The sequence below is a fragment of the Actinia tenebrosa genome, unplaced genomic scaffold, assembly GCF_029948245.1.
Source record: "Actinia tenebrosa isolate PJP-AT-01 unplaced genomic scaffold, QUT_ActTen_1.0 PGA_scaffold3__52_contigs__length_22856419, whole genome shotgun sequence".
Lineage (NCBI taxonomy): Eukaryota > Metazoa > Cnidaria > Anthozoa > Actiniaria > Actiniidae > Actinia > Actinia tenebrosa.
The window spans coordinates 11,151,130-11,174,035 of NW_028292580.1; the positions used below are offsets into that span (position 1 = coordinate 11,151,130).

The 22,906-nt window shown below is 34.9% G+C and overlaps 1 protein-coding gene across 1 annotated transcript; it reads left to right on the forward strand.

Moving 5' to 3' along the window:
* The first annotated feature begins 6,933 nt into the window (after positions 1-6,933).
* Positions 6,934-9,878, forward strand: LOC116295029 (uncharacterized). The gene is made up of 4 exons (XM_089034928.1): positions 6,934-7,876; positions 8,299-8,705; positions 8,793-8,892; positions 8,990-9,878. Exons 1-3 carry the CDS (start codon positions 7,648-7,650, stop codon positions 8,811-8,813), a joined length of 657 nt encoding a protein of 218 aa, XP_088891054.1. The 5' UTR covers positions 6,934-7,647; the 3' UTR covers positions 8,814-8,892; positions 8,990-9,878.
* Positions 9,879-22,906: the final 13,028 nt, after the last annotated feature.

A 22,906-nucleotide genomic window follows, 5' to 3' on the forward strand; every position in this document is an offset into this window, starting at 1 on the left:
GACAGTTCAAAGTCAAAACTGGTGTTGTAGACTTCTTTTCATTTTATTCCCCTTAACTTTTCAATTGCTTCATTTCACTTTATTCTCAGCATCATTAAGGCATGGCTCTCAGATGAAAAACTGATTAGCTATATCATAGCCCGTTTTCTACGAATCTTCCCCAAACTTGGCAAGTTAATGTCTTTTGTGAAAAGAAGGAACCTTAGAGCCTTGGTTACCATGGAAACTAAGTCACGTGACCACGAGGCCGGCATCTTGGATTTTTAAACAAGCCGTTTGTAAACGTACCGAAACATCTTTAAAAGTCATGAAAATGCAGATTACTATTCATATTTACAATGCCTATATGGATCTAATTGGATATCTTGGAAATTATTTTAAGTTTAATTTTTAGAATATTTTCTATTTTTTCCAAAAAATTAAAAATATTCTAAAAATTAAACTTAATATAATTTCCAAGATATCCAATTAGATCCATATAGGTATTGCAAATATCAAAAGGAATATGGATTTTCAGGACTTTTGAAGTAGTTTCAATACGACTACAAACGATTTTTTTAAAAATCCAAGATGGCGGCCTTGTGGTCCCGTGACCTGGTTTCCATGGTAACATATATGCGGTAATTGCTTGCCTTGAAGAATTACTACTACGAGCCAAATTTGGGAAAGATTCATTGTAAACTGTCAAAGATATGAATAAATAACTGATTTTCCATCACTTCCTCAAAAGAGCCATGCCTTAATGGTGCTGAGTTCGTTCAACTTTTAATTTTTACTACTGTATTCATTGCTGTTCTTGTTTTCTGTTTGTTTTTTTAGTGGTATTTTCTTCCGTTCTAGAAAAGTTCAATTGCAACTGCTGAAATCGTGATGCAGCATAAAGTAGCATAAGTTGTGCAATCTCTTCTGTCTACGGCCATACCACCGAGAAAAAACTGGTTCTCGTTCGATCACCGAAGTGACAAAGGGAAATGGAGAGCCTTAGGTCGCAGTCTAACCATTGATAGGGTGAGTATTAATGAGTATGAGGATTATATCTACATTTACATTTTCATTTAACAAATTACAAGCACGGCCTCTCTTCGAGTCTTAAGTGATCGGGTACAAATATTATACAAATATTATTAAAATACAAATACAGTTAAAAGGACGTTATCTAAATTCCGCGGGATTTTAAAACATTCAGTGGTGTTTTTAAAAAAACTGATACCGTTTTTCATTCAATCGTTTTCCATATGATATCATGTGTACGAACATTTGTTGGGGACGTACTAGTATAGGAATGAGTTGAAAGCAAATCCAAACCGAAAAGTGATTGATGTAATATACCTTTATTCGTGGTGTGACAATGTTTTCCCAATTCAGCGTGACGAACCTCCGGGGGATTAATTTTCTTTTGTTTTTACTCTTCGAAAGATTCATGAGTATCCCAAAGGATACGAAAGGAATAACGATGATATCCCGACGAGTTTCAAAACAATAGCTCTTCATTTCCCTAGAGGTTTGCCACACTGAATTGGGAAAACATTGTCACACCACGAATAAGGTCTATTACGTATTCGTGCACGATATCCATAACTGACCGTGCACGATGTCCAAGCTGATCGTTTACCGCATTACGAATGAAACTCATCTAATCGTGTTGGGTGCGAGATCGTACACGATTTCCCGAGATAGAAACATTGATTCAATGTGTTGTATCATAGCCTGCGAAGAAAATTCCGAAGAAAATTCCGAAGAAAATTCCGGATGTGACGCAGTCTAGTTGTATCACACTCAGAACTTTAAAAATTTAGCGGGAAATTTAGCAAGAATTTATTTTGTTTAAATGATTTACTTTCCCATGAAAATAAAATAAAAGTGTCTTATAATCGTAGTAGTGCGTTTGGGGAAAGATATTTTTGAGTTGTTTGTGGGAAATATTTTATTTTTGCTTCGAAAAATGTTACAAAGTCACTCTGAACCATGAATGAATCCCCTCCCCTCCCCCGTGGCGTTGGTTTGTGTTGACATGTAAACGAGGTAGTCACGTGGTATCAGAGGAGCAGTCGACGAGAAAAGTTGTTGTGTGGATATTTTCTGACTAAAAATCCTTCTTTTTATCCTCAAATATGGATCTTTACGGGCTCATACAGCATCCTAAAGGTAAATTACCTATTATATTAGAAATTTATTATTTAATTAACTTATTTAGAGCGATATTTTAGAGTTGAATTGAGCGTAAAGAGTTCGGTTGCTTGTCGCCATGTTTTGGCGGGATTCATTCTCAACAATTTAGCTTGAATTTGAACGATTTATTGCTTGAAAAAACTTAAATAACCCAAATAAATGATGCTTTAATGCTCCTTTAGGAATTTAGCAATGTTTTGTGGTAAATTATCTATATTTTGTGCGATTTTGTTGGATTTTACGGCCTCATCAAACAGACTATTGAAGTCAGTTTTCGTTCGGCGTGTGATTTTTGTTTGCGCTTGGAATGTTGAATGAACTTCGAGTCAGACTAAAATACGAAATAAATACAAGTCATTATGAGAATAAGAGATATCAGATTTCTCCAGATCTAAAGATTACTGCAAGTCCCTTGCGATCGTAGGGTGAGAACTCGCCTAAAGTTCGTCTTGGAAGAATAGATAAACTTTTGTCGATCAAAGTTAGAAAGAGCTGCTGCCCATGACTCTTCAGCTTCACCTTCAGAGTCTTGGGAGTGAAGGGTTAAATAAATCATTTTTGGAGATAAAAATCCATTTTTTTGCTGAGGATTTGGGCAAGCAAGCAATGAATCTTTACAAAATCCTGGTATTTTTGGTTTCATTGAGGAGATAGTTTCGAGGAGATTTAAGACACTCTAAAAGGGTATATCCTCATAATAAGTAACAAGTTTTCTTGATTTAAGTTCCTCAGGTAAGGACAGTGTTGTTTCTTAAAATAAGGAACCTTCATACTTAATATAAGGTCATTCATAACTCTTCTTAAAACAAGCAATACTCTTGTTTTAAGTGAAAGGGTAAGTTCCTCATAATAAGTGACAGGTTTTCCTATTCTAAAATCCCCAGGTAATGATAGTTGTTACTTAAAATAAGAAACTATTTTAATTACTTTAAATAAAAGGAGGCCTTTTATTTGGTAAATGTGGAAAGTTATGTCCATGCTTAGAGTAAAAGGTAAAATATAACACCTAGCTTTATCAAACAAAATTTATTCAAATATTTTTTAAATGAAACTTGGTAAATAAATCACAGATAAATCAATAATATGTGAGCAAATGCTGTTTATATTAACAGGAATTTTTTTACAAAACTCAACATTTTAAACTTATAGCTGAAGAATGTTAGTCAAAACAATCATTGAAGGCTTCAGATTTACACCATAAAAGCTATGATAAAACCAGTTTAATCCTTGGAAGAATGAAAAATTTTGTTCTCCATTCTTTTTAAAGACATGGTCACCTTTTTTGGTTCAATTCCAAGGACATGTTTTTCCAAAAATTTGAAGAATGTATTGGCTTCCTTGTGGTAAGCTAAATTGAAACTGTAGAATACTGATATTAGCACTAATCACTACTTGTAAGAGTGATTTTAATTTCTTTGTCTATCACAATGAAAAGTTGGGATTCTTCATTTTCTTCGCAGTAGAAAGCTGCCAAAGTAGGTGAGCTACTGATGTTTGCACTTGTAACAAATTCATCTGGATCCTGCACATCTTCCTTCAAATCAAAGAATATTATAATAATATTAATATTAATACGTCAGTAGAGTCGGATAATTCAGAAAAGTTTTTGATTGTTTGTTGAAGGGCAATCTTATGATGTGTGACATTGCAAAATAATGTAGATGAGAAAGCATATTAGGGAATAATCTTAAGTTGGTTATATGATATCCCCTTTTTCCACTTCACAACACACACCACCAAACAAACACACAATAATTTAACAGCATCAACAATGATTTTATGAAGGCTAAAAATTAATATGCTATGATACACATCCAAGACATCAATATTCAGGACAAGCATCCTATGAGCAGTAGATTATGTAGGATTCATTAGGGGTCTATATGCATCTGAGGCAATATCCTGATCAGAAATTTCATCAAAAGCCAGGATACATGAAAATATTTAAAAATATTCAGACACTAACGTACAGACATTAATTCTACTTACTGGAATAAATAACAAGAATGGCTGCTTCAAGTTGAACACAGACTGCATAGTCTCCAACGTTTGCCCAGGATCATCATCATCTTCAAAAAAGGTAACCCAGTTTTAATGTTTTATAATTCTTTTTGTGTGCAAATCAAAAGACAATATGTGGGCACCTAGAACTAGTTAAGGAATGTTTCTTAACCAATCAGAAGCTTTATTCATTTGGTAATCTTTCTGTTAGAAAGTAATTTTTGATTGGCTCAGCGAACAATAGAACATTCCTGAAATATTTCTAGCTGTCCACGGTCGTTTGATTCACACTTTATAATACTACCATGTAAATAAGATAATGACTCGTAGTGTCACAGAGAATTACCTTCATTTTCCTCATCACTGAAGTACGGTGCAATGAGTTTGAAGTTTTGCATAAAATCATTGACTGTTTGTTTTTTCTTTGTAATGTGCTTAACATGTAGCTCCAGTTCATTCAGTAGCTAAGAAAGCGAAAAAAAAAAAAATACACAATTTAAAAAAAATAATGATGACAAGGTACCACCACATAGCATGCACTTGCAAACTTGATCGCACCATTGACAATTTATGTAGGTGTGGTATTTATAGTAAACATGTAATTACCATTTGTCGATCTTTTAGAAATGGAAACTTCTCGAAAACAGTTTTAACAACACTTCGTCCATCTAAAGTGGAGATAAAATCTCTTCTCTGTTTGAAGGAGAGACTCTGGAGCTCTTGAATTGCTTTAAAGTTAGGTTCTTTTTTCTTCAGCTCTTTTATTATTTCTTTAAGGTGCTGTTCATCATCTTTTTCATTATCAGAATGAGGTGAATGTAATTCCTCATCTGTATCATCTTTAACTTTTTTCTTTGATTGGCTAGAAGTATACTTAATGTTGTGGTACCTCTTCCTCAACATAAACATAACTGAGGACTGAAAAAAGCAAAATGATCATGATTAATATTTAATCAATAATAATCCACATGGCCCAGGAGTTGACTCCATGGGTTAAGTATTGGGTAATACTAATGATACATTCAAGATTTATACTAAGAGAAGTCCCTCTATTTCCCTTGGTCACTGTCTGTCTTTTAATTCTTTGTATCCAGGGAAGGGAACTTGGCAAGAAAAATAGAGACTGCCAGCTTAACACTAATGCGTGATCATTTGCTATTTTTCTAGTATTAATTTTAAAACCTGCATTAATTTCTTTAGTATAAATTTAATTAAAACTTTCTTTGTTATAATACTTACCCAATATGGGAAGGGAATACTTTTTTCCCATGATGGAGGCTTTTTGTCTTTCAATGGGGGAACAGCTGTACATATCTTTTGAGAGGCAAGCTGAAATTCCTGTGTTGTTATTTTCCCATCTTTATCATTTGTTGCTACTTGTAAACAAGTTAAACAATCTCTAATAAATTTTTTCCTGACTGTTTCATCAAGTTCTGTTTTAGTCTTCACACAACGCTTTACCTCTGGTCCTAATGGGAAGTCAAATTTGTCAAGGAATTCCTCAGACTTTGCCTCACTGCTGCTGCTTTTATTCCCCATGTTGATAGCATGTGTCCTTTGGAGTTTGGGGACTGTAGGGCCTGTTATTTTTTCTTGTGATTGTTTGGAAGACAAAGAACATGCTGTTATTGTAGAGGTATAGCTACTTGGGGACTTTCTCTTCCGGTTATTACTTTGGCCTGAAAGCTTGCCATGAGAGGATTCATAAGTTGACTCGCTGTTTGATGGTGGTGAGTAGGTAAGGCTAAGGTTTTCATTATCTGTGTCTAGAATGCTTCCTGGCCATTTATGTGGAGGAGTTTCACTTACAGTCGCCTAAAAATCAAATCATTTCAAATCCCTTATGATTAGAAAAACTAATCAGAAAACGAAAGAAAGATGTACATTACCTTATCTTGTGATGAACATTCTTCTCCCTGATGACGCTGAAAAAAGTTTTGAAAATAATAAATGATCTACACTCCTTTTATGATAGAATTAGCATCAAAAAAATGAAATCCAAAACATTTTCAAGGGTAACTTGTCATGAGTATTTTAAAAACAAAATATACATATCACAATCATATTGTATTTAACTGTATCCTCACCAAATCCTCTATAAAGTCCCATACTTGTTTCCTTGTTAAAAATGAATCAGGAAAAATGTCAATTAGATCTGCTCTGGTAAATTTTATGAAGGTATCACCATCAACATTGTTGGCTGTTGATATCAAACAAAATCTTCCATAAATTAACAGTTAGCAGCAAGAAATTTAAACTCTATTTTGCTACAAAATTTGCAGTCATTTGGCTTATATCATGTTTTTAACATGTTAATCCACTAAAGCTTCACAGGGAACCACTACTGAATGTATTGCATGCTGAAAGATACTAAAATTTGCCTTATCAGCCATTTTCCTTGAGACGTGAACAAATCCACTTCACTCATTTCAATCATTTCACAGTATTTCAACCATTCATAATGTATTCTTGGGGTTTCAATGTACTTTTTTCCTCAATCTTGGTTAAATTTTCTTAGGGAGTGCACTTATATTTTATTTTATTTTTTTGAAGCCCCCACCCCTGATTTTCTAGAAAAAATTATTGGTCCCCTCAAGGGCTGTCAATTAACCAAAGTGAAATATCAGAACCCCCTGTAATAGGCCGTATCATTTACTACCACTACCAGAATCCCTAGCCCCCTAATACCTATCAACGTTAAGCCCAAGGGGGGGGGGGGGGGGGGACCCCGATGAGGTGGGACCAGATTGCTCCCGAGGTAGGGCAACTTTGATAGACAAAATCAACTTGAAATCAAAGTCCCCACCTCGTCCTGGGGACCCCCCATTGGGTTTAAGATTGAAAGGTGCAATTGTATGAGGGGAATATAATGGTCCCCTTCTAGCTAAATCATGAAACCTCCCTAACGACATTTTTTATTTCGAATGTCAACAAAGCGTATAATATAATTTTAACGGTATTTCAATTAGGTTTCATCTATACCCTGCGAGCAGAGGTTAGAACATTTTTACCCGTAGCAGGGTGGAAAAGAACCACCTTTCATCATAAAGAAATCAAAATTCAAATACAATAATAAGGGCCCTTAGGGATCTAGGAATTGAAAAGAAAGTCGGGAAATACCACAAAATCGTATAAAAATGGCGGGAATGTTCTTTTGACTTTACCTTGGAGCATGTTCACAACTTGTGTGGAAAAACCGCGTTGCAGCAGCCAGTCACCAAGCTCATTCGGGGAATCAGGGAGGTTAAACATTATAACTTCAACAATGACAGAAACAAAAGCTTTAACACCTACTCAGACACGTTCTCGAACGACTCGAATTCAACGACTTTCAAGAAAGGCGAGGCCTAGGAGCAAGTACGTGCAAGTATGGACAAGTCTGGTATCACGTGATTCTCGGCCTCGTTATCGTTTTCGAGTAATACATTAAAAACATTAAAAAACGCGGGAAACTTACGTCGTGACCTTTTAAAAACAATGTCTTGGAAGTGCTTTCTTTGTGCTGGCTTTTCTGCTTTGTATCTAACGTTGTTGTTGACACATTTAAATTCTGTTCACCATGAGGAAGATGTAGACGTACGATGTGCAATTGGTGGCTCGTGCTTCAAGACTTTTACCAAAGTCAACACACTTACCAAGCATGTACGGACATCTCACTTTCAATATTTATACAGCACTGACGGGGACGGATGTCTTACTGATTTAGGTACGGTGATAACTAAAAGATTCCAAAAAACCCTCAAACGTATATCTTTCAAGAAAAATTAATTCAAATGTCTTTTGTTCAATGTCAGAAATTAGCGGGGGGGGGGGGGGGGGGGGGGGGAGGATAGAAACACGGGAAGGATCTTTATATTAAAATTTTTTTTGAGACCTGAAAAGGGAGGGAAGAAAAACATGGGTTTTAAAATGGGGGGGAAAGGGGGTCATGGAAAATTATACCAGTGGTCATGATATTACCGGTATTGTCCAAGCACAAGGGGAGGGTTAGGAAATTTCACTCCCATTGCTCTGGTAGGTCAGTCCTTATTTCCAACCCCCAATTCAAAATTTCCAACCCCTGCTAAAGTCCCTAAATTAAATATAATTTAATGTTATGTTTTCTTAATTATCCACTTCTAATTTAAGGTAATGCTACTGGACAGGATGATTACTCAATTCCCCAAGAACCTTCAGACTTCGAATTATCATCTGGTTCTTGTGAAGACTCGAGAAATGGAATTGAAGATGAAAATTTGGGACATCAGACAATGAACCTACAAGATTTAACAGCAAAGTACTTGATAAAAATCAAGGAAGGCAACAAACTAACCAATAAAGCTATGCAAAATATTGTTACATCAACATCTAAATTGTTTCATGTTGCTTTCAATCAACTGAAAAGAAAAATAGAGTGTTCCATAGAGGAGGCAGGTTTGGAAGTGGAGGATATTCCAGGAATATCTGATGCTTTTGATGAAGTATGTGATCCTTTTGATCAGCTTCTTACTACCTGGATGCAGTCAAAATATGTTCAAAGCCATTCACAATATGTGGTATGTACAGACTTGCCTATAAATAATTCATATTCTAACTTGTAACATTGTGAGTTATCTTAGCACACTTTATTTTGCTGCATTCAGATTGAAGCAACAGTAAAATAAATTGTTACCTTTACTTATGATGGCAGTATCATGACCAGTGTTGTCTCAATCAGCATGTAGCAGTGAAAACACAGTGCAGGTAATGTGACCAGGCATAATGTCAATAACTAGTACTGATGCAAAAGAGATAGTACCCTGTTTTTACATTTATTTTATATTTTGTTTTTGTCATCAAGGGCCCTGAAAAGAAAATACTTGGCAAGACAAGAAAGATTGTAAAAAGAAACAATAAAAAACAAATACTTGAAATTGAAGATACCTTCTACTATATCCCTATACTGGACACACTTCAAGTTCAAATTCGCTCTCCTTCGTATCTTGAATTTATTCTAAGAGGCCCAGAAAAATCAAATGTCCCTGAAGAACTCAGAGATTTTTGTAATGGAACATTTATATCTGAACATCCAATGTTTGGTTCTGATGATCAAGCTCTGCAAATACTGATGTATTATGATGATGTCAACGTGGTAAATCCTATGAATAATAGAATTCATCAGCTTGGTTTCTTGTACTACCAACTAGCCAATCTACCTCCACAGTATCGTTCCAAATTAAAATCAATTCACCTTTTTTCAATTTGTAAAAAAGAGCACATTAAAAAGTATGGCTTGAATATAATCCTTCAGCCATTTGTAGAAGATCTACGTTCCTTGGGCATTGATGAAGGTTATCCATTTGAAGTTGATGGTGGAGTTATACATCTTAGAGGAGGCTTACTTGCAACACTGGCTGATACACCAGCTAGTCAGGCTGCAGGTGGTTTTAAAGAAAGTGTTGGTGGGGCACGAAGAAAATGCCGTCATTGTATGGCAACATTTGAACAAATACAAGAATTTTTTCTTGAAGAAAATTTTGATCTGCTCTGCAAGGATGAGCATGAGAGACAAGTTAAAAGAATGGAAAATGCACCTTCAAAATATCTTGCTTCCTATTACAGCAAATACTATGGAATCAATACCAAAGCAAAATTAATGGAAGCCCCATACTTCGATGTCTGCCAACAATTACTACAAGACTTAATGCATATTTTTTTAGAAGGGATTTTAGCTTACCATATGAAGCATATGTTAAAGTACTTCATATCTGATTCAGAAACTGATAAAATAACACTTGATCTGCTAAACAAGGAAATAAAACTTTTTCCTTTAGGATATTCACATAAACAAGATAGACCAGTCCATGTGAAAGATTCTGACATTGATATTAAAGCAAGCACAAACTTAGGTCAGAGTGCTAGCCAAATGTATCTCTTGGCATTTATACTTCCATTCATTATGGCAAAGCATATTGACATTCAAGATTCTGTTCACTGGGATTGCTACATGTCTTTGATAGAGATTGTGGTGATATGTTTTTCATCATCAATAACTACTCAGAGTGTGGTATACTTGAAGTCTGCCATCAAAAAATATCTTCAAACCTTTAAGGATCTATATGATGCAAGAATAACTCCTAAAATGCATTATCTAGTTCATCTTCCTTCTATGATATTGAAGTTTGGTCCTCTAATAAGGTCGTGGTGCATGCGATTTGAGGCAAAACACTCATATTTCAAAGATATTGCAAGAATCACAAAAAATTTCAGGAATCTCCCACATTCATTATCAACAAGACATCAATGCATGGAACTGGCTGACAGCTTAACACTGGATGATGAAACTGATCCTTGCCCACTTTTCAGCAATGACTGTGATATGGGAACAATAAAACATCAAATATCATGATTCTACTGCTTATGCTTGGCAATGCATACAAAACTTTTATGATATCCATGGGCAGTGCAATATTCGGATTGCTGAAATATTTTTGGTTGATTCTGTGAGAGTTTATGGCACTCTTTATAAGCCTGGAGCAAACACCTTTTTACTGATAAGCAAAGACTTTCAGAATCCAGAATTTGGAAGGCTTATTAAACTTTGGTATGTGGAGAACCTTGGAGTCTTTTTCGTGCTGCAGAAGGTGGATATGATTTCTTATTCTCGATACATAAATGGTTTTGAAATCGAAGAGCCCAACTTACCCCAAGGCTACATTATAATAGCAGCAAATGATCTACCCAGCCCACGAGTACATCATGCATACAAGTTCAATGATAAGTCCTATATTATTAAAAGAGATGAGTTTTAATTATCTGAACTATTCATAAGGTGACTGGCTACTTTTGAATGTTCCATTTAAGCAGTCTGTCATGATGTTGAGTGTGTGCAGTATCAAAAATAAACTTCAAGAGGGTAAAACCCTTAAATTGTGCAAGGGATTCTATTAATCTATACTTTATTATGCTTTGATAATGTCTAAAACACTACATTATATCAATTTAAAAAAAAGAAAGTTTAATGCTAAAACATTTGAAAATTAAACATTTGTGGCATTTTTTGGAGACTTTTTGAGGTCACCACAAGGCTGAAATTAAAAAAAAAAAAATCAAAAACAGTATTTCTTCAAGTTCCATTTTTTCTTTTCCAATTTGGAATAGAGTTAAATTTTGACACAGAAAAAATAAGTTTTAAAAATAAAGTTTTTTTAAAAAAAAAGTAGCCAGTTTTACCTTGCATTTCTAATTAATCTACATGCTATTTATATATATATACATATGTATATATATATTTTTTGGAAAGCCCTAGTCAAAGGGAACTCAAAAAAATATCAGAGTTGATATCCCATAATTTATGTATCTTTTTGAATACTGAAATGTAAGCTTAAGATTAAAGGGTGTTTCAGAGGTTTTCTTTTTTTCTCATTTATAATATATTGCTTTTTGTTTTGTTGTATATTAGATATTGTTATCTTTAATATATCTTTATTTGAGTTTAAGAAAATGTTTAATATCTTGAACCTTAATTGTCTGCAAGCTAAAAGGGATCACATTTCAAAACATGATTAATTCAGATATCCCATTGAAATTCTGTTTGCACCACACATGCATTCAGCCAACTACAAAGCTACTGTAACAACTAATTTGCTGCATGATTAAAGTCTTTTCACAACAAGCAATAGAATAAAAGCTGTCTATAATTTGAAAATGATCACTGTGTATTATTCTAATGTGTTTTCATATGATTTAAATAAACATCTATTATATTATACTATATATAATATATATATTGTAATGATAAACTATAACTTGTCTCAAGAGCTATGGAGGATAAGATCAAACTCCTGTCGATTACCCCATGCCTTTAATTCTGCTTAATCCCTGGGATAATAATATTGCTAGATTTAGCATTATTAATTAAATATAACCCAGTTCTGACAATATATAATTTAAAGAGATCACTAAATTCTTTAGAAATTAATCTTTCTTATTTTAAGTAAAACAGTTTACTTTACAGATAAGAAAGCAAGGTAAACTTTATCAAAAATAAGAGTATTGCATTCTTATTTTAAGAATCGTATTCTTAAATTAAGAATTATCATTCTTATTATGAGGAAATTGAAAATTTACCCTTTTAGAGTGAGAATCTTGTTGTCACACAACAGTTTTCTTTGCTTCTAAAGCTTTTGACTCATTCGCAATGTTTCTCTTACTAATCTTGTAATCTTACATTTGATCTTACATTTAATTTATCTTACTTCATTTGCTATGAGATTAAAATTTCCTTGAAGGTAAAAAATATGTTTTGTTGAAAAACATGTATATTTTTCGATGCGACTAAACGTCCGGCAGCCGGACACGGTATTCAAATAACTAAACGTCCGGCAGTCCGAAATTTTCACATATTTCTCTTTAAATTCGGCTAATCTTTTTTTTGAAACCGTTTATCTTTATTTGGATTCGCTAAGCGCTTCCAAAAAACCAAAAAATCCGAATTTTCCCTTTTTGTGGTTATGATTTTTATGATAGTTTTCTCTAGGTGCGTGCGAGTCGAGATGCTGTAGCAGCTGCAGTGTACCTTTGCATTATTAGCCAGCCAATCTATCTGGCTATTGACATCTGCGAATTCTTGAAGTTTTGCGTTGTCATCTTCAGTGAAGTGGGAGGACTGATGAAGGCGTTCTAGCAGGGTGTTTGCAATCGCGGCTTGGTTTCTGAACCTTCTCTCCAACTCCAACCAAAGACCTTCTAGTAAACTCGTGGGGTTGTGATGTTGTCGCTTACAAAAATTGTTTACTACTCGTTGGATTTCTGCGCTCGTGAATTTTCGTAAATATTTGATTTCTTGCTCTGGAGCTATCTCCGCCTTGCCCATCATTGCCTTGAAGGCCCTTTACCATGGTTGGAAAAGTGTTGAAAAAGTGCAGAGGTACACTGCAGCTGCTACAGCATCTTGACTCGTGTGCACCTAGAGAAAAATATTATAAAAATAATAACTACAAAAGAGAAAGCTCAGATTTTTTGTTTTTTTGGAAGCGCTAGGGTACTCTAAATAAAGATAAACGGTTTAAAAAAAACCAGCCGATTTCAAAGTGGGTGTTGATATTATAAAGGGACCTATAGTCCTATTGTATTATCACCTGCTCTTGGGCGAATCATGAAATAAATAAATGATATAAATAAATATGGGAAGTTTTTGGACTGTCGGACGTTTAGTTATTTGAAGACCTTGTCCGGCTGCTGGGCGTTTAGTCACTTCGTATTTTATTTGGATACCAACAGACTTCAGTACTTGATAAGTGAAAACACCTAGTGTGTTAAAGTGCATGTCAGGGTTTGCTGGTTTCATTTCTAGAATTAAGATTATGTTTAAGTAAAAGCATTTAAAAGCATCACGTTTATGCTAATCCCATTATTCTGATTTTAGATTTTTTTTATCTGGCCTATCTTGACTGGATACTCAATGCCTTGCATATTAATTTCATCCTCATACCTCGGGTACTGGTGGGTACGGGGTGTAGGATGATCTTTCCTGGCAATGGGGTGTGTAGCTGCTAGGACTGACCAGAGAAAGCACTTTTCATCATGATTCTTTATATTCAGGACCGCCTTCTTATCCTTAATCTTCTTGGGTAGTGGGAGATAAGTGGCCCCTTTCAAAGGGTTGTACTGAACTATTCCCAAGTTTAGGTGCAGTACCTATGCAAAATAATCAAAAGTTATTATTTGTAAACTCATACCCTGGTGCAAATCCAGCTCAGGATCCTGGTAGGATCCTAATAGGATCCTAACAGGATCCTGAGCAGGATCTTGTACAGGATCCTGTGCAAGATCCTGTTTCAAGATTCTATAGGACTTGTACAGAACCCTTTACAAGATCCTATAGGATGCTGGTAGTATCCTGTTTAATATATTGTAGGATCTTGTTCAAGATCCTGCAGGATCCTATAACATCCTACTTAATGTCCTACAGGATACTGTTCAAGATCCTACAGGATCCTATAACATCCTACAGGATCCTATAGCATTCTATTCAAGATCCTATAGCATCCCATTCAAGATCCTATTCAAGATCCTATAGGATCCTATTCAAGATCATATAGGATCCTAATTGAGGTTTTGATAGGACCCTGTACAGGATTTTGTTATTTTCTTGAGAGTACAGTTTTCAGAATAACACTAGTTATGACTTTTTTTTGCAAAGTTTATTATGTTATAACTAAATTCATATAAAAAGTTTAATATTACAACAATCTGCTAAGCTAAAAAAGTTGCTGCTTGTTATAACAACTAAGTTAAGATGAACAATGTTACTTTTATTGTTAATTTTCACAAATCCTGCTTTAAATTTTTACTAAACTTCATTTTTGCTGGAAACTAAATTCACTGAATCTTTGATACGTTATTGTTTAAAAATGTAAGAGCATACACCTTTCTCATAGCTGTAGCGGTCAAACTCGGTTAGTACTAGGAAAAATTGCATGGAAGCGGGGTCAGAAAGGCCTTATTAGTAAGCAAAAAAAGTACACTTACTAGTATGATATTTTTGGCCAAAGCCATTCGCCCTTACTTCAAAAGACAGTTAAGAAAACTCGAATTGGCGAGATGAGTTGTCCCTAGTACCAACCCAAACATCATATTAGATAAGCATTTGACATGGGCTACATAGGGTTTATCTCCCATATTACCCTGCTCATTATGTATTCAAGGGTTTTATCTAGTGCTTAAGTTGGTGTTTACAAAGATATGCAACTATCTTCACAAAATTTTTGCACGACTTTATGCTTTATGTCACCAGCCAGTAGATTTCAGGTTGGCCCATGAATATAAATGAAGGATTGCATCACATCAACTAGCACTGTACCTCCTCATATTAGCCAATCTATTAGACTTAGACTTTGGCACTAGTTTGTGTTTGAAAACCCATTAGCATCAAAATGTGATCTAGTAAATTAGCTAGTTATATCTTAAAATGTGATCTAGTAAATTAGTCAAAGTGCTTATCACCCTTTAATCGATGTCTACTATGAGAATTTGTAATGATAACCTTTCTAGCCCTGAGAAGGAAATGAGGTTTTTTTTAATACCCCAGAACAATTTAATAATGCCTCCTATGACATCATATTCATAGCATATTGGAAGGAAAAAATGGCAAGTGTGATTGAGAATGGTTGTAATAAACCATTCCTGTTAAACTTGACTTTCATCTAATATCGGGTGATCATCAACAGCTTCATACTTCTCCAACTTTCGAAATGCCTTGAGTTTATCAAGGCATTTCTGATTTAAACTGGTCCTGATGTCAGACCAGCTTGTTTCAACCATTTTCTCTCCATACTTCACCTTGATACACTCTACATATTGGAAAAGGAGAAAAATGGCCTCTTTAGAATTTTCAACTATACATATTATAGGTATAATAAACAAATGTCTCTTCACACAAATAAAATAATTTGATTGAGAGGTTTGAGGTGTCTGCCTAATTTTGGACGCTTGATTTGAGCCTATGATGTATGTATGCTCAAGAACCGCTGAAAAATCTACGAGAATAATCTACAACAAGAATTTATTGAAGAACCATACGCTTTTTGAGCTTCAGCAGGGCAAAACGCTCAAAATTTGCACGGGACTATTTTTTAATAGCTCATTGGGAAAAAGCTCCTCAAAATCCAGGTAATATCACTGGGAGCCCGGCTATATATTTTTTGCTTATTTTAGAAAATTAACTTTGCTCTTTGTGGGTTTCCTGTTTTGTGATCATTTTCCTTTTACATAAGCTGTAATCAGATCTGCACTGTAAACTGATAGCCGATTAAATTCGAATCATTAACCGTTGGTAACGCACTCTCTAGTAAACACTCAAAGGAGGAGAAGGGCTGCAAGCAAGCAAGTTTTATCGTATGATCATCACCTCCAGTTGCTCGGACCAGCTATTTTGTACAACCAGCAGGAAGTCTTGATGACTTTCATGTTTTGATTGCGTCATGTTGTTCGAAAATATTAAAGATGTAAAACCCTGTTAACAAGGGAATTCAAATTTTGTGTTTTGGTGAGTATTAGTTATTTCCAATTTTTTTAGAATAATAATATCAGATATGCGGCACACGCTTAGAATTCGCGGGAAATATTGAACGATACCGGAAATGTCCAGAAATTATATGGAAATTTAGATGTCTCTGTGTCAACAAGCTGTCAAATTCTTTTGTTTCAAATCGGACGTACATTAGATACATCCTGTTTCATAAGCTAAGCGGTCCGAGCAACTGGAGGTGAACATATGACTAAAACTTAGCTTTTAAATATCACTTTCTAGGATCGTTACTTTTACGAGTTCGACAAAATAAAACATCCCGACCCAAAGTTTGTTCATTGAGCAAACATTACATGGGTTTTTTATTAATAAATTACCTCCATGAATAATTTGAACAGGGATTTTTAAAATCGGACTCTTGCTTTGTTGCAGCCCTTTTCCTCCTTGAGTGTTTACTAGAAAGTGCTTTACACACCACAGGCAACCCATAAGAAACAAAACACCAACGGTTATTGAATCTGCTATCAGTTTACAGCGCCGATCTAACTTTTACAGCGCGCAGATCTGATTACAGCTTATGTAAAAGGAAACTGATCACAACACGTAAAATCCCACAAAGAGCAAAGTTATTTTTTCTAAAAGAAGCAAAAAAATATATATAGCCGGGTTCCCTGTGGTAATATCAACATTTTAGAAAAAGTTTATAACGCCCAATATTCCTTTCCAGATTTGGAATCAGCATTAAATTTCAGTTTGGAAAATCTATGTTTTTTTAAAAAAATTTAAATTGTTTTCCAAAAGTAGACAGTCTCCTTAAGGTAACTCCCTTGAAAGAAATTTTACCAATAACCTTGTCCTTCATATTTTGATATATAATGACGAGCATCGCATTTATCACAAATCATAAGCTATGTACCACTATTAGAGTGTATGGTTGGTAACACATATTAGCTCATGTCCTTGAAGTTGATCAAGGTGAGAATCTGAATATTAATCAATGTAACTTACTTTTGATGAGATCTATTTTATCCTGGTCAAGGGCCGGTTTTTTCACTCCTCCATCTTTTGGTTCCACACTGCCACTTCTCATCTCTTCATCTGTGAAGAGAAGTGACAGTAGGGCTGTTGCATAAAGCTTTTCCTTTGTCGCCTTTGAGCCGACATGAGTCAACAAGTTAGACCCATTAAAAATCTATAGGAAAACGAAAAAGTATAATTAGTTTAGTATCCGATTTTCGAAATAAACAAATTGTTTAAGGTTAATTAAACACAAATTCTTCATTGTTAACATCTTTTTGTATTGAAGAATTGTAGTTAGAATTAGTTGGACTAAGCAATGTTGATGATTAAACAAATGTTGATGATTAAACAAATCGTTAATTAGGAAAAAAGGAGTAAATATCAAGTCATAACTTGCAATATCATGATTCAGTAAACCAATTGGTCAATCAAAGATATTGTAGTTTATTATGCAAAGCTCTGACTATGTTTGAACTTTGGACTTAATTTTGAATAATTTACCAACTTAAATTAGTAATGTTGACTTCTTTGTTTTAAATTTGTAAGAGAAGTTTGTAAGGGAAATCTTTTTCATTGAAAAATTAAAAGGAAGTCTTTCTTGATGCTCAACTCAAAGGCTTCTTCATATTATATTATCCAATATTCTCAAAACATACCTCATGTATCAAGATATGATTAGCTCTTGGGCTACTCATTTGCTTATTGAATGCAGGAACCGGCATTTTTGCTGCTGTAGTAGCTGTTGATTGCTGCCAAAGTAGTGGAACATAAGAAGTATACAAAATAGCATATGGCATTAATAAATTATAAATTACTTCATCCAACCTGAGCCTACTCTCTAGTATTCCAGAAAGGAAGACTTTATTTTTTCCGTTGTTGTACTGTTTATCAAGTTCTGAAAGGTGGGTGGTGGTTTGGTAGACACTCCTGAAATGTGGACTCCTGTTCCTCTTTATCTGGGCTTGCTTTTACCATGTGAATTTGTGAAGAAAGGTACCATTTTGCATCCCAATGTATTTTCAACTGTTTTTCGAACTCTTGGACCATTTTTCTGGGATGTTATTTAATTATAAATATGATAGAACAAGGTTAGTCTCTTACAAAATAATTAGTCGTTTTCCGCCTGCTAACGTTATTAGAGTAATACTATTTAAAAGAGTACAAGTTACCTCATATTCAATGATTTCCTTGTCACTAAGTTTCTGCTTTTTCGAGGAGCATAGAGAGTTTTCTTCATCCTCCAACCTCCTCTTTGAAGCGCCACCATTACAATTAGTCTTGTGTCTTTCCAAGCTATATGTTCATTATTAGATATAAGATTACATAGAGGTGATAATTATACACTTATTTTATATGAGACTTATGTTCAGGACTATTAAGTGCAAGCAATTATTGTTAATCAAGATCAATGTGAATGAGATTGTTCAAACAAATGAAACTGGAAAATGAATATAATTTATAAATTTTCTGATCGTGTCTGTTAGATTCAAGTAGATAGTGGAACATACCTTTCGGCCTTTGGGGCTCTTCATCCAAATCATCTGATGGTTTTGCTACTGAACAAGAGGGAATAACACACCGATGGCATTCTCCTTGAAAACGGCCTTATTGAAACCCTCTCCTCCATAAAACACTTAATATTTGCTCTATCCATATGTGCACTAATGAAAACTGGTTATTTCAAGTTAAGAATCCTCACAATTTCTTGTTGCATCTTGGTGCTGGCAGTTGCATTAACTGCAACAATCATTGCATCTGTAAATACTGCCCTTAGCTGCTCTATATCTTTGTATTTTGGTCGGAAATGTTAAGACCACTACTGAAGAATGACTCTCATCAACAAAAATGAGTTTTGGACCCAAAATGTATTCATACTTTTCCGACTCTGACATAATGTTATAATTGGTACTTATTTCACTTTGTGAATCATCACTGTCATATAATTGTTTTTCATAAAAACAATCATTAACAATTAAAAATTCTCAACAAATATAAATTAATAATTCATGTTCCTTAAGAAACTTTGCGATTAATGTCATGGACTAATTATATTGGTCCTTATGATTATGTAGGCAAGCACAGCAAGCGCAATATTTACATTATAATGTGTACAAGTACAAATCGAAACTCGAACAGGCAGTTTTCAGAAATGAAAAGAAGTGATCTTTAGCCATTTCTGAAAGTTTGGAAATGAATGAATAATTGAACTTGAATTTTGTCATTTGCTGAATCTGGTGACATGTATGCACTGTGGATCTGATAAGCCTTGTAGTTACCTACAATTAATAACAACTACTTTATACATACACAGCTACTGTATTCACTTACTCCAAGACTCTTCGTGATCCACTCTAAGCAGATGGGCAATAACAAATGCTGTAGCCAACTTGAACGACATTTCATTCACCCCAAAGTCTTCTGAAGCTTGTATAAACCTATAAAGCCCCATCAGGTGTAAAGGAATGAAAATTAGTATAATTGCGAAGTTAAAACTCTTGACGATGAAAACATAAAAATTTCAAAATTTTATATTTCCTTAATAAAAAAATATTTTTCAGATTTGGAATCAGCATTGAATTTCAATTCGAAAAGTCGAAGTTTTGAAAAAAGTTTAAAATTTTTTCCCTGAAAAATAGGCAGTCACCTTACTAGATTCTATACCGATTACCGTAAATTTTATTCACAAACCATGGGAGATGCTCTATACATCCAATTTTTGAGGTGCACCAGAAAAAAAATTGTTGACTGTTGACTGACTAAATCGCCTCTTTGGTGTCTAATGACTTCCGATGTACTAAAGCTTCAAATTACAGTCAAACCAGATCGTGTTCCTATCGTGAGTCGGAAAATCCAGTTAATGATTCTGAATTTGAATTCGAGTTTGAGTGTCGAGTTTGCTTTGAAACGTTGTTTAAAGAGGCGAAAAACTTATTACATCGAGATTTCATCACTTGTTTTCTTAATATTTTGCCTATCAAACCATGAGAAGATAATGACGTCATCTCGAAAAATGCCTCAAGAACAACTGTAATGAACGTGAGCTCATACTCTTTAAACATGAATGCTTGGTTTGGAATTGATTTTTCATCGAACTTATGACTCACCTCCCTCGAGAAGCACCAGTAGTTTTGTGTCTGAAAACCAATTAGTTCAACTGGCTGAAATTCCCTTATAGGCTCTTCACAATAATACTTATCCTTGAAATAAGAGTGGTAGCTGTCAAGGTCGCTTGATGAAACGTCGTTTAAATTAAAATTGCCACCACCAAAGGTGCTCCTAGTCTTCTCAAGCAACTTTGTTTTGGAGTCGAAAGCAGAAACTGGAATAACAATCTTCCTAGAGGTTCAAAAATAAGTTTAGGCGTATGAGTGCATGTCAGAAACGTAGGGCGGCACGCCTGAGCTCACTGCAAGGATTTTCGATTTTCCTGCCTGGTTTTGTGTGTTCGGTTAGTGCCGTACATAAACTGTCTTATAGGACACCATTGGCATAGCAGTTTACTAAATAGAAATAATTACTGATCTTATAGAAATCCATAGTTTTCAGTCTGCATTATCCCAAAGAATGCATAGAGGAAAATCAGACATTATTTATTTCATTCATTATTGGCTTTGTTTCTATGATAAACAAGCTAGAAAGAAAACAATTGGATTTTGAGAAGAACAATAATTATACTAGATAACGGGGCCACAATAGCGGGGGTTTTAACAGTGAATGTGCCTCCGACTACCGGGGAAAATGTCAATAACATGAGGAATGGGGATTTTTTAACCAGAACCTAGAAAAAACAAATGTCTATAATGTAAGTATAATTATAAAATCTAAGTATAAATTGAATGGATGTAAAAGATAAAAAATAAATAAAATTGACCAAATGGGCTTTCCAGGCCACCTTAAGGGGCAACCAAATTTGTTCAAAAGTATCGAACAAATTCAATCTTGCTGGGACAACAAAAAAAGGGTTTGCATGATTCAAAGTACCTTTGGCCCATCTTAATATTTGGGTACTTTTGTTTAAAAGCCTTATTGTTCCCAGGACGCTAACCATAATTATTCAGTCCATTTCAAAACATAAATAGACTGATGAAATGTTGAAGTATTGGTTAAATGTTTCGAGGTGTTAATGTTATTGATAATATGATGTCCAAAAAAAGCTTGCATAATTGAGTTCATTAAAAAAATGAATTTCCCGCCATTACAGGTCGCCTTTGAATTAATTACTTCATCAAAAATCTATATAAAAGTCAATAAATACTATATGAGAAGATATAGAGATAAGAATATGTGGACTGCATAGCACTTAAGAAATACATGAAAATATAGAAATATAGATAAGTTATAGTACTTGGGAACAAGGTTATTCCGGGCGAAAGCCCTTGGAATTAAATTCAGAAACGTTAATTTCGGACCTCGCTGGGAAACGAACCAGCGAGGTCGGAAATTAATTTTTCCGAATTTAATTCCAAGGGCTTTCGCCCGGAATAACCTCGTTCCCAAGCCCTATAACTTATCTATATTTCTATATCTTCACATAAGAAGATATAGACAAGTTTTTGAAATTATCTAATAATCTATATATATCTATATACATCCAGAAATCTAACAGAATGCCCAAATTAAATGGCCAAGTGGTAATCTCGAAAGCAGTGCTCATTGCTTAAAGGAACGACACACTGTTGATATTTTGACTGTGATTCAACAGGATATCCCTTAAGGGTTTTACGGCCAGCTTTCTTGCACTGTACACACTGCTTCTTTCGGCCATCACAGTATTTGATTTTTCCTTTTGTACTATTATCATTATGAATATTAACATCTGTAACATTTTTCATATAATAAACACAACATTAAATGTTTATTTTTATGACTAGAGGATAAAATTCGTATTTACGCGCTGATATTCAGTACCTATATTCTATGCATATTTTCCATGTGGCTGAAAGCTTGAAATGTAGTAAATATCTCAGACCTTATGTCGGCCTGAAACGTTACCACTCGAAAACGGACTTGTCTTATCAGGTTGTGAGACCTCAAGGCAATTCGTAATACACCTCTTGGTAATGCTGATGAGTGTGGAGATGGCAGCACACAGACAATTCTGCTGAATGGCTGTCGTTGGGCACGGGGTGCTTGATCTTCTACTCGGTCTGCTTCTTGTCCTTCTTGGCCCGCTGCCTGACCTGCTGCCTTGTCTGCTGCTGGTGCGGTGGCCAACCACCTTACCATATTTTGGAATTCTCGAAACAAGTCTTCGTTTTGCGTTGCCTCTTTGCATCTTCGCTGTTTCATTTCTTTTTAAGGGAGTTACTCAGAGAGCTCGATAAGCAACCCATGTTTCTTCTCTTCCTGATAGATAGCAGTCTGTCCACCACATTCTTCTTTCCAGAGTGGAGTCTTCCTTTTGAACTTCTCGAACGTCATGATGGACCTTTGGAGGGACAGGATTCCCATAATCGTAAATTTTCCACCAGCAGTTCTGGGTATTCATAATACGGTCAGCATTTATACCATTAGCTAGATCTTTAATATTTACCGAACACCCATGGGACTCCTTGCTATTCAACCTCGTCAAGCCAACTGGAACTTGATGATTGAGCTCTACTTCCCTGGCTAAGCTACCGTAGACTCTTTGTTTGCAGTCAAGAGCCTTTGGTACAACGGTTCACACTCCCTTTCCAGATATCACTGATAATGTTTCCGAGCATAGATTTTGTGAGGGTCAACTCA

What these genes read in the sequence shown, in the direction of transcription:
- LOC116295029 (XM_089034928.1), top strand. Translation starts at nt 7,648, where the DNA reads ATGTCTTGGAAGTGCTTTCTTTGTGCTGGCTTTTCTGCTTTGTATCTA. An exon ending in CGGATGTCTTACTGATTTAG is followed by an intron (nt 7,877 to 8,298) that starts GTACGGTGATAA and finishes TTCTAATTTAAG; the next exon opens with GTAATGCTACTGGACAGGAT. An exon ending in AAAGCCATTCACAATATGTG is followed by an intron (nt 8,706 to 8,792) that starts GTATGTACAGAC and finishes TGCTGCATTCAG; the next exon opens with ATTGAAGCAACAGTAAAATA.